This window comes from Lithobates pipiens, unplaced genomic scaffold, assembly GCF_037356315.1.
Source record: "Lithobates pipiens isolate NorthernLeopardFrog02 unplaced genomic scaffold, aLitPip1_a1.2 Scaffold_22, whole genome shotgun sequence".
Taxonomy (NCBI): Eukaryota; Metazoa; Chordata; class Amphibia; order Anura; family Ranidae; genus Lithobates; species Lithobates pipiens.
The window spans coordinates 111,796,353-111,808,925 of NW_027507784.1; the positions used below are offsets into that span (position 1 = coordinate 111,796,353).

Below are 12,573 nucleotides of genomic sequence, written 5' to 3' on the forward strand. Positions count from 1 at the left end.
TTACGATTTCTGCTAAAACTTTAAACTTCTATATGAATCTAAACAAAAAAAGAAGTTGGAACTTACGTTCCACGTTCAAGAATGCAGATGTTGTGAAACCCTTGGCATCGCATTTGTATGTTTTTGCATCATCAAGTGTGCAGCCATGGATGATGAGCTTTCTAACTCTTCCCTCAGCGATGATATCATATTTTTTGGTTTTGTGGATTTCTTGTCCATTTTTAAACCATTTAACCTCAGCAGTCTCTCTGGACACCTCACACTCAAGTACTGCAGTAGCTTCTTCCTCTACTGTTTGGTCCTCAAGAGGTTTAGTAAATTCAACTGGAGGTTCTGAATGATTAAAAAAGCCCATTAGAAAACATTCTGCTGCAAGGTCCCTTAAAAAAAAAAATCAAACTAAAAGTGTACCTTTCACAGTTAGGTTGGCTTGTGTCTTAAAATCTTTTGCAGTGAGTGTGACTTCTCCAGCATCCGTTAATTGCACATCCCTCAGAGTAATTGTGTGAACCCTTCCTTCAGCACGTGTCACAATCTATGAGGGAGAAAAAAAGGTGTTTTCCACATGTTATGCACTTGTGATGTAAAAGCAAACTACATTTGCAATATTTAAAATTGTATTTGTAATGTATATATAAAAATAACATTAAAATCAAATACATTTATTCTAAACTACTGTAGGTTATGCCTTTCTATTTTATAATAATTCAATGGTTATAAAAAACAAAAAACAAACATCTGTAAGACAAAGGCATAATGAGCTATGCATTGCATACTAGCTCATTATGAAATACTTACCTTAGATCAATGCTGTTTCAGCAGTCCCCATACACCGCTGTGACCGGCAACATGCCTCCTGGAGTTATTTCCGGGTTTGCGGGCTCTAGTGCTGTGATTGGCCAAAGCCGCAATGACGTCACTCCCAGGCACAGGCCCTTTAGAAACAGCGCGATCGAGCCGTTTCTAAAGTGTGTATGCGCCGATGACATCAGTGCACGCGTCTATGGTGAATATCTCCTAAATGGTGCAAGTTTAGGAGATATTCACAGTACCTACAGGTAAGCCTTATGATAGGCTTACCTGTAGGTAAAAGTGGTAGTACAGGATTTACAACCACTTTAAGCACTGTAATTTATACAACTAAATTTGATAAAGATTTTGGTTAGCTACTGTACTACAGTAAGCATACATATTTTACTTTCTGAACTTGTGTTATGTATAATATAATATATTATAATATATATATATATATATATATATATATATATATATATATATATATAATATAATGTTGTTGAACTTAATGTTTCTGAAGTAAATATATAATCTTAGGCCGCGTACACACGGACGGACTGTCTGCCCAACTTAATCCGCTGAACAGTGTTTCAGCGGACAATCCGCTCATGTGTGGGCTTCAGCGGACTTTTTCAGCGGACAGTCTGACGAACAAAGTCTTACGGAATTTCCGTAAGACAGTCCGTTCAAACTTGGTTTTGTCCGTCCAAACTTGGTTTCAGCGGACAGTCCGCTCGTGTGTAGGCAAGTTGGACGGACTAAGTATGGCGCATGCTCAGAAAGGGTTTACACGTCCGAAGGTTGCATTGCAGTGTATAGGACGTCGTTTTTCTAGTCCCGTCGTACGTGCTGTACACGTCATCACGCACGCTTTCAGCGGACTGTCTGCTCATCGTGTGTGGTCAAGTCCGTTCATGCAAATTTTGAACGGACTGTCTGTCGGATTGTCTGCCGAACTTAGTTGGGCAGACAATCTGCCCGTGTGTACGCGGCCTTACACATGCTTTCTCTGTCTCATGTGTCTACCTCCACCCTAAACAGGTTACAAAACAATATCTAACTCTTTTAAATCAGGTTCATGAATCTATGTACAGTATGTATTAATTTTATTTTCCATTATGTTATTCACGTTCCCAATATATTTCAGCAACAATAATAACCCTTTTCTCAATTTATATACAAATGTATTAGCTTTACAGTTTCCATGATATGAGAGCTGAGAGTGGCTACCGTTTGTATTACACAATATGGCATTCTACAGTGAGAAGACCTCCAATGTGTTTTATGCAATAAACACAAAAAACATACATGGCGCTCTATTCATATTTAACACAATACAAACTTGATAAAACAAAACATTTTAACTACAATGCATTAGTATTAGCCAACAGATGCCTTAATTATTAAAAAGAGAATTATAACTATTACAATTCAATCATTTATTTAAAACGTAAATAAAACAAACGCATTCAACAATGTCAATAAACATTCATAATTGTTTAATAAAATGATTAGCATGATTGTGAACATTTGAGTCAATAGATAATGTGACATTGCTGAAAGAGGCTGACAACCTCTGGTATCTTGAAATGTAAAAGAAGCACTTGAAGCTGGGATATAAATAGCAGGCAAAGGGGCCCTAGAGTGCAAATCTGCCTGCAAAGTTATGCTTTCAATTGCCTGAAATGGAATTTTAAGCCGGCTAATCCCCATATATGCACAATACTTTACTACAGTTATCAAGTGAATGAAAAACCAATCAAGAGAGGCATGCACCTCATCAAGAGAACATTATTAACAGTTCTGCCCTGATGTAGCATTATAACAGTTGTAAAACAAAAATAGTGTTTACATTTTGTCCCTGAAAATGCTTTTGTTTCAGTGCAAAAGTTGTTTTCAAGTTTGTGTAAAGAAAACAAAAATGTGAAAAATTGTTTAGAATCTATGCATTCATATGCATAAAATATACTCCGTGTTCTGCTATATGTTTTGCATGTGTCTTCACTAAAATCCACATATTATATTTTGAAAGTTCAAAAAGTCTTACCTTATCGCTGGATTCCAGTTTTTGGTCTTTGAGGAACCACTCCACAGGTATCCCTTCATAGGAGAGCTCACACTCAAAGGTAGCTGATTCCCCAGCTGTCACGGTCACATCCTTCAAGGGCCTTAGCAGGCCAATAAGACGGGCTTTTCCAAAAGAAGAAGACATTTTTCATTAAAGTCCTTGCTTCTAGGGAAGCTAATGCCCCTCACTCTCTAAACTCCATTGTGGCTTTCCTCCAGGATGCAGAGAAGTGCACTGAAACTATTTAAGGGCTACCACTGGACTCTGGCCTCCTGGGATCACAAATAGGTGGAGCCTCAATTTGCATATGGTGTCTTCTTACACTGAACAGAGTCAGCAGTACACCCACCCATTAACCATATGCCTCTTGCTACATATAGCATATCCATTCTAAAATAGTAAAGGACCTATTGGACAGGGACAGCTGCCACCTGGTTACCCTATCCACTGCTGTCAATCAATCTCTTGGCATTTTCTGAAATTGACAACATAATGCTCTCTCTATCAGCAGTTAACATGCCAACACAGCAAGTCTTTCTTTGTAACAATCTTCTTTCGTAACAACTTACTACAGAAACATCCAGGCTATCCATGATGACTCAACACTGGTTTGACTCAACACTTAATTTAGCTAACTATTTTTTTAAACTATACCTCTAGTAAATTTTTAGATATAGAGGAAGATATTTTTTAAAATTTTGTAACAGTAACAGTGCCCCTTTTTGCATATTTGATAAAAGTTTAAAATGTGTTATCTATGGACATATACAAGCAATAATCAGGAGGGCAATGTATAAGAAACAAAATAAATTAAAGCTGTAGTAACACATAGCAATTAAATGATTTCAGTTTACTTGAGAAGCCTAAAAAAGTTATTACCTTTCACTTTGAGATGTGCACTGGACTTTGCATTGGCTGCTTGGAAATCCACACCACCAGCTTGGTCCATTCGCACATTGTAAAGGATAAGCAAGTGTTTTTTGCCTTCTTCCTTGATTTCGCAGTCCTATAATAAATCAATATATTGAGTTTAACACCTGCAACATTGAACAACCCAAAAAGCAAAAAATAGCCTAGTAGCCTAGTTTTTACTCTTGCTATTTGTTTTTGTCATTTTTATTTTAAACCTATAGAAATATAGATAACCCAAATATATAGATAATCTAAAACACGCTCTCCTAAATTTTCTTGCACATCATACTCATATAAATAGACTCAGATAAACTCATCCTGATTAAAAACATTTAATAAGCAAAACTCTGTGAAGTTCACAAACTCTGCTTAAATGGTTAGTTTGAAAAACTGTAAAGGTGACCTAACACCAGACTCCCTTCACACCCACACCTCCCAGTCCCTGCTGTGCAGTGATCCTCAACTGTAAGAGATCCTGCAGTTGCTCCACTGGTCTTTTCTCTGTCCAGCCCTGCCAGGGTGGACTAGATAGTTTCTGATTGGTCAGCGCCATCACATGGACTGCGCTAACTGTACAGAATCCATCTGTCCTGTCCCAGTCATGCTAGATGGAGAAGAAAGATAGCAGCAGGGATAATCCCTGGACTAGTGGAGTGGCTGCAGGAAACCAGACAGCTGAAGATCGCAGTAGGTAAGTTCAGCAGGGACTGGATAAGTGGGGAGGGGGTCTGTTGTTACGTCACCTTAACAATTTTTCTGTAAAGGATAACTAACCCTTTAAACTTTGCCAATTCAGGGCAATGCAATAGGTTCACTGATTGAAAGCACCCTTGCACTTATCTAACATTCACTTTCTCACAATATCTGTTTTCTATGCAGCACATTTATAGGCTAAAACCTAGACCCACCCAGTGTTTTAATAGAGAGGTGGGGGAGCAAAAAGAAGGCAAAAACAAAAATGCTAGGGTTCTTCTATCTAGCACACTTTTTTGCCCTGAATTGTTAAAGTGCAGGTTTGCTTTATGAAAACACAACTTTAAGGAAAGATTGTGGCTGCAGTAGATATATTTGGTTTATCCAGTAATTATTATAGTGATTTTTGGAAATATTTTAGTCCTCTGTGTTTCCATATTTTTGATACCTCCATGTCAATGCAATATGAATCACTCATAGGAGTGTTGAGTGTGACAGTAATTTCATAAACTGAAAGAATGAAAAATTGAATAAAAAGGGTTGGGCAAAGTTATAGAGAGGAGAGACATAGCTACTATCGGTGGGCATTGCTTGATGGCACCTTTCCACAATACACAAAAACCTTGATAATAAAAACGTGCAGGGGTTTTCTTTATTATATGCCTTCTCTGTAGCATATGTTTACCAGAAGCCCAGATGCTATTTACATTAAGTTATGTTATGACATCACACATTGCTTTCAGTATAAATGGATTAATGCTTACTGGAGAAGGATGCAATGCTTCTCCTTTGAGTTTCCAATTAGCATGGACATCTTCTTCAGATATCTCAGTTTCAAAGCGAGCAGTTTCTGTTTCTATAACCTCCACACTGTACAGAGGACGGACAACCTTGATGTCACGATCTAAGGGATAATGTAAGCAAGTTAAAGTTGAACCTAAGCATCCACCATCATATTGAAACTTAAAAAAAACACCTTATGGATCATAAGTCTTACCTTCAATGTTCAGTCTGGCAATAGTTTTATCTGTTCCACAATCACAAGCATATTCTCCAATGTCTTTCTTTGAAGCTTTCTTTATTGTGAGAATGTGTTTCTTTCCATCGGCCTTAATGACTACATTCTTAGATGGAATTATCTCCTGTCCATCCTTGAACCATTTCACTGGTGCTTTGGCCTTGCTGACCTCACAAAGCAGGACCACTTCGTCTTTCTCTACAGCAGTGTAATCTGATAGTTTGGTTGTAAAGTATGGATCTCCCTCTGTGACAAATACATATAATGCACATCAATAAAAAAATATATTCCTACACAATCCAGTGAATTTTCTGATTTATGCACTTATATAGTTAGTCACAACTCACCAAGCACAGTAAGCTTAGCCTCACTGGTTTTTCCCATGGCCTCAACTTTGATTAGTGAAGTGTCATCCAGAGTGACATCCTTGAACTTAATGGTATGGAATTTGCCCTCATCATGCATTGAAACCAGCTTGCTGGGATGTAGACGTTGGTCATTTTTAAACCAGCTAACTTGTATGTTGTCATGAGATAACTCAATTGTAAATTCAGCTGTTTCTTGCTCTTTAACTGTCACATCTTTAAGTGGTGTCACAAATTCAAGACGAATACCTATGAAAGTGTACACAAATTATTGTTTAAGTCCACCTCCACAGAATTGATTTAAAAAAATGAAAACAATAGGTAATAATTTAACCAAAGATTCGATACATATCATCAATATTGATAAAAACTATTTATGCTATTTTATAGACAACGTTATCTAAAATAAAATGTAAGATTTATTTCAATCATTTAGAAATGAATAATTTAATTAGTTATGAATTTATTTTGGTGATGTGACAATTTGGGGAGTGAATTTACTCCACGGCAGGAGTACATTTCGGGGCTTTTTGCTGCCCACTTTTATTTAAAAGAATGCAAAATTCACACATGGATATCTTCTCACACAGGGGGTTCTCACTATCATAACACTATCGAAACATAACAAAGGATTCAGCATCCTGGCTCTTTTTCAGCCCTGAGCCTCATGCCTCAGTCCATCTGACTGTCAAACCCACAGTTCCAGTGCTCGTTCTCAAAACGCTGTACCTCTGTCAGCCTGGCTTCTTATCCTTTGGTCCCCAGCTGCTACATCCTTCACAGGCTCAATCCTTTGTCTGTCCTGACCTGGACAGTATGGTGCAAGTGTCTACCTCTCAATGCTCCTTTCACACACTGACCCCCCTCGGGAGGGTGGGGCCTTGAGCTCTAATACTGGCTCTAATATGAACCCAGCACACACTTGCACCATTAGTGTGCCTGTTTCCTGCAAAACCTGGCCTAGACTGCCATTTTAGACCATGGCATGGGCTCACCCTGCCACAGTGTGTATTTTATAAAACAGAAACAAACCTTCAATTATGAGTTTGCCACTGGTTCTCTTGTCCTCTGCTTCAAACATGTATTTAGCTTCATCTTCAAAAGCAACTGACTTGAGGACCAGAGCATGTCTTGTGCCTTCAGCAATTAGTTCATATTTATCATCTCCCGTGAGATCCTGGGAGCCTTTTAGCCAACGTAAAGTCTTAGGCAATCTTGAAGTTTCACATTCAAATCTTGCTTCATCCTTTTCGTACACCTTGACATCACTAAGTGGAGTGATGAAGATGAGTGGAAGTTCTGCAAGACAAGCCATAAATAAGTATTTTTTTATTGTTTTTTATTAATTGTTATCTGCAGGATAAAAATATGTTATCTATAATTATTTTTCTGTATAGGAATCAGCAGAATGTATCCTTAATAAAGTTGCTTGGATTACAGGGAAAACTACATGGACAGGTTAGGACTATCGGTAACATTACCATGCTATATACATATACTGTATATTCTACATAGAAACAATGGGGTTGCTTTAGTAAAGGTAAATAGGCTGTTCACTTTTCAAGAGAGTTTTTGCTTAACTTATTAAATGTGTTCAAAATTTACTTTGCAACAAATGCTCAATTACATGCAAGAAAAAAAAAATATTTTTTATTTTTACATAATTGGATGATAGAAGTCCGCAGGGGGTCACCTCATTCACTATTAAGGGCTCACAAGTTACTTGCAAAGTGAACAGTCTATTTACCTTGAGAAATTCATCCCCACTGTGTTTCTTAAAGAAATATGGAGGCTGCCATGTTAATACTGTACGTGTAAAAATACTAGTTACCTGGCTGACATGCCTTCATTACTACAGGACGGAGTATTAATGTAGGTGTTGTCAGGTGAAATATTAAAACCCTGTGGGGGTGGGGGTGAGGGCTGGGCACTATTAACATATAGAAGTATTGCATAGTAGTGGCACAAAAAACTCTGCAATGTTTCACTGGCCACTAAAGGTTATGTATGAGGCTTCTTCCTTCACAGTGTATTGTTGCAGTCAGATTTTACACCCCTGACAAGATTACTTTAACATGGATGTTCCCTAAAGCACTACACCTATAAGAAAGGTTACATACAATAAACTGATTTTTTTCACATACACATCTAAAAAAAATCTTAAAAAATGATAGGTTCCCTTTAATCAACTCCTGTGTAGTATTCAAGAGCATGTGTGTTTCTGAGACTGTGGTAAGAACATTCCATTTTGAGCCTCCTAGATTGTGTAAATGTAAATGGTTACATTTTATAAAAGGCTTCAAATATATCCCATGTGCCCATGCCAAGAATAGAATAGAATAAATAGTTAAATGCATTATGAAAAAGCATTATCTGGATGTATTTAAACCAAGTTTTATAACTGTAAAGAGGGCCTCTGGTTCATGTAGTAATAAAATAACATCATACCTTTCACTTTGAGATTGGCAGCATTTTTGGCATTGGCAGCTTGGAAGGAAATCTCCCCAGTCATGTCCATTTTGCAGTTATACAAGATAAGGACGTGTTTCTTTCCATCTTCTATGATTTCACAATCCTTCCATTCCAAAAAGCAAAATTAATTAATAAACTATGTAAAATATATAGTTAGTTAATGAAACTAACACATATAAGGAAGCACCTTCTGAAAACTAAAGAAAAGTAACTTTTTTACTGTAATAATGAAAATCAAAATAGCATTTCAGTGTATATAAGCAAACAAAAGCAATCAGTTTATGTGTTCCTAACATTATTTTACAGACATAACTTACCGGAGATGGAGATAATACTTCTCCCTTAAGTTTCCATTGGGCATGAACGTCAGGTTCTGAGATTTCTACTTCAAAACGAGCTGTTTCACCTTCAAACACTTCCACTCCATACAAGGGGCGCTCTACTTTAATAATGCGTGCTAAAACCACAAAAACAATGGGGGACATTTATCAAAACTTGAGCAGCTGTACATGGCAACCAATCAGTTTATGTCTTCAACTTGTTCACTTAAAGTGGTTGTAAAGTCAGAAGATTTTTTTATCTTAATGCATTAAGATAAAAACCCTTCTGTGTGCAGCAACCCCCCTCAGCCCCTCTAAAACTTACCTGAGCCCATCTCGATCCAGCAATGTTGCACGAGAGACTCGGCTGGCCAGGACTCGCTGCTGTCAATCAAAGTCAATCAAAATGAGAGAGAGAGGAGGCAGGGCCAGGCCACAACTCCATTTCTGAATGTACACATGGAGCTGTGGCTCAGCTCGGGTGTCCCCAATGCAAGCTGTTTGCTGTGGGGGCACTCGGCAGGGGGAGGGGCTAGAATCGCTAAAGAGGGACACGAAAAGAGGAGGATCTGGGCTGCTCTGTGCAAAACCAGTGCAGGTAAGTATACCATGTTTGTTATTTTAAAATGAAAAAAATATGAGATTTTAGTATCACTTTAACCTCTTGCCGACTGCCTCACGCCGATATACGTTGGCAGAAGGTCTCGTACAGGCAAACTAACATACCTGTTAGTGGCCCTTTAAAAGGCAGCTAGCCGGACTGTGGCAAGCTCCCTGAGTTGGGTCGCGGGTCCTGTGGACTCGATCGTAGCAGGGATACCTGCGAATGCCTCATGGAGAGGAAGAACGGGGAAATGGTAATGTGAACAAGCATCTACCCATTCTGCCAAGTGACAGTGTCACTGATCTCTGCTCCTTGTGATCAGGAGCAGAGATCAGTGATGTGCCACATGCAGCCACACCCCCCACAGTTAGAAACACTCCCCAGGGCACACTTAACCCATACACTAGCCCCTAGTGGTTAACCCCTTCACTGCCAGTGTCATTTACACAGAAATCAGTGCATTTCAATAGCATCGATTGCTGTATAAATGACAATGGTCCCAAAAATGTGTCAAAAATGTCCGATGTGTCCGCCATAATGTCGCAATCATGATAAAAATTACTGATTACCTCCATTACTAGTAAAAAAATGTATTGATAAAATGAATAAAACTATCCCCTATTTTGCGCAAACCAATCAATAAACGCTTATTGCGATTTTTTTACCAAAAATATGTAAAAGAATACGAAAAAACTTTTTTTATATATTTTTGGGGAATATTTATTATAGCAAAATGTAAAAAATAATGCGTTTTTTTCAAAATTGATCAAATACCACCAAACGAAAGCTCTATTTGTGGGAAAAAAGGACGTCAATTTTTTTTGGGCGCCACATCGCAAGACCGTGCAATTGTCAGTTAAAGCAACAGAGTGCCGAATTGCAAAAAGTGCTCAGGTCAGGAAAGGAGTAAATTCTTCCGGGGCTGAAGTGGTTAAGCTTTGAAAATGAAGATAGAAGCTGATTGGTTGCCCCAAACAGCTTCTCCAGTTTTGATCAATTTCCCTTAATGTGTTATAATGCAAGGAAACAGCAAGGATTTTATGGACTTTAATTGAATAACTTCCTTAGCTGATAGTCTACCTTCAATGTTCACGCTTGCTTTAGTTTTGTCAGTTCCACAGTCACATTCATAATCCCCTTTGTCCTTTTCTTCAACTTTCTTGATCTTCAGGATTCTGCGTTTGCCATCAGTCTTGATAGTCACAGTCTTTGAGGCCTTAATTTCTTCACCTTTTCTCAACCATTTTACTGGTACATCTTTGCTAAGCTCACACTCAAGAGTGATGTCATCTTTTTCCACTGCAGTGTAGTCTTGCAGTTTTACAATGAAGTAAGGATCAGCCTCTGCAAAAAGATCACCCATAATAATTAATAAGGTGTATACCACATCAAATGGGGAGAGGTAACATACCGCCAAGCATGTGGACCGTTCCTGACTTTAAGACAAATGACAAAGTACTGTAACATATAAAAAACATGTAAAAGAACACACATTGTTAAATTGGACATTAGACATCAAAACATAGATAGCATTCAATAAAGTACAAACATAGATAGCACAAAAACATAACTACCGTAATATACACAGTACATAATAAAAGATACTTACAATGACCACAACATAGTAAACAATGTAGACAAAATCAGAACGACAAAAAAAACTAGGTACATTTAAAAGTAAAACATACAAACATGTAAAATACATATAAAAAAGACAAAGACTGCACAAAAATATAAAAAAAAAGCCTAAAGACTAAAATTAAAAGTATACAGATATAAAACAAAAAAATGACCTACACACACTTTACATAGATATAGACCTAGCAGAACAAAGCTATGACTTTTCAAAGCTTATTTGAAATCTACAGAAAGAGAAAATGGACAAGGACATAACATACTTTTTGACACTGTTTATGAATAAATAAGTGAAAGGGTTTAGTAATTATAGTATTTATCGGCGTATAACACTCACTTTTTTTCCCCTTAAAATTGCGGGAAAATTGTGGGTGCGTGTTATACGCCGATCCCCACTGATCCCCTGCCGAGCTCCGCTGACTGTGAGCGGAGCGGATCGATCACCGCTGAGATACACATAGCCGAGTATACTCGGCTCTTCTCGGCTCCGCTCACAGTCATGCCTAGTCCCGCCATCGGACCTGTGTTATGTCCATCATAGGGTGGGACTGGGCATGACTGCGTCCAGTCCCTGTGATATCGGCGGCGTTCGCTCCGCTCTGGCAAGTCTCGGCGGGGCCAATTCTAAATCGTCCAAGCGATGGACACTGGGGGCAAAGCTGCACTGGGGAAAGGCTGCACTTGGACAAGACTACACTGGCAAGGCTGCACTGACAAGGCTACAATAGACACTGGGGGCAAGGCTGCACTGACAAGGCTGCACTGCACACTGATACGGCTGCATTGATGGGCATTTAAATGTAAGTTTTTTTTCCTTAAACTTCCCTCCTAAACTTGGGGTGCATGTTATACGCTGCCATGTGTTATACGCCGATAAATATGGTATGTTGTTTGTCAGTAGTGCTCAGCTATACTGTAATTTGTGAGTAATGCTTGGTTATTAGAAAAGGGTTATTAGAATTAGAGAACGCCCGCTCAGCCACATCACTCATTCACAGAGTTCTTGAAAATCACAAGATCTGGCAGCCTTTGCAGATGTTGGCTTGTAGTTCTCAATTAACTACCACGCCGCTGTTAAGCGCCGTGGTAGTTTATTGATGCTTCCTGTTAATGTACAGCCAAACAGCTTACACACAGAGCTTGCAAGAGCCCTGCATAGCACCTGCAATGCTTTCCATTTTCCCAATTAAAAAATAAATAAATGCGCATTTTTTACCTGCAAAAAGATGTGCATTTATTTAATTTTTTAAAAAGGTGAACTTATCCTTTAATATTCCCATTGAGGATAATGCCTAAGTCAGGGGTCCTGACCACCTAGTGACCTCACAATCTCCACTTCCTGTTTCTTTTCCTCTGCACCAAAATCACACAATGTGCCTCAATTTCCTCTTGATTTGCTATGACTACACTCACTGCGCCAACAAGATTGTAAAAACCCATTGAAAGGTCTTATTGATCTGCCCTGGTTTACAACTTCTGGCTCGACCATAAAACATCTACACACAGGTCAGGTGCCGGTGCACGTATGGACAGCTGTGTCTCTCTGTTTTCTGAACACATTATGCTGACATACCGTGTTCAGGGAGGCCTGAGAGCAGGCATGGATTTTCCACATCAATAAGCCTACATTACTGCCCCCTCAGACATCCCTCCCTGGCAGCTCCTCCTGTTCCTTTTCTGACTGGCCTCTA

The 12,573-nt window shown here is 38.6% G+C and overlaps 1 protein-coding gene across 1 annotated transcript in view; it reads right to left on the reverse strand.

Annotated features, from left to right (window-relative positions):
- Positions 1 to 12,573, reverse strand: part of TTN (titin) — a 337,354-nt gene that overhangs the window by 102,034 nt on the left and 222,747 nt on the right. Inside the window, exons 124-134 of the mRNA XM_077448105.1 lie at positions 10,328 to 10,591; positions 8,641 to 8,780; positions 8,300 to 8,426; positions 6,884 to 7,150; positions 5,834 to 6,100; positions 5,466 to 5,732; positions 5,233 to 5,372; positions 3,743 to 3,869; positions 2,843 to 2,985; positions 412 to 535; positions 67 to 333 (exon numbers count right to left, since the gene is read on the reverse strand). Coding sequence (XP_077304231.1) covers positions 67 to 333; positions 412 to 535; positions 2,843 to 2,985; positions 3,743 to 3,869; positions 5,233 to 5,372; positions 5,466 to 5,732; positions 5,834 to 6,100; positions 6,884 to 7,150; positions 8,300 to 8,426; positions 8,641 to 8,780; positions 10,328 to 10,591 — 2,133 coding nt within the window. The remainder of the gene's footprint in view (positions 1 to 66; positions 334 to 411; positions 536 to 2,842; positions 2,986 to 3,742; positions 3,870 to 5,232; positions 5,373 to 5,465; positions 5,733 to 5,833; positions 6,101 to 6,883; positions 7,151 to 8,299; positions 8,427 to 8,640; positions 8,781 to 10,327; positions 10,592 to 12,573) is intronic.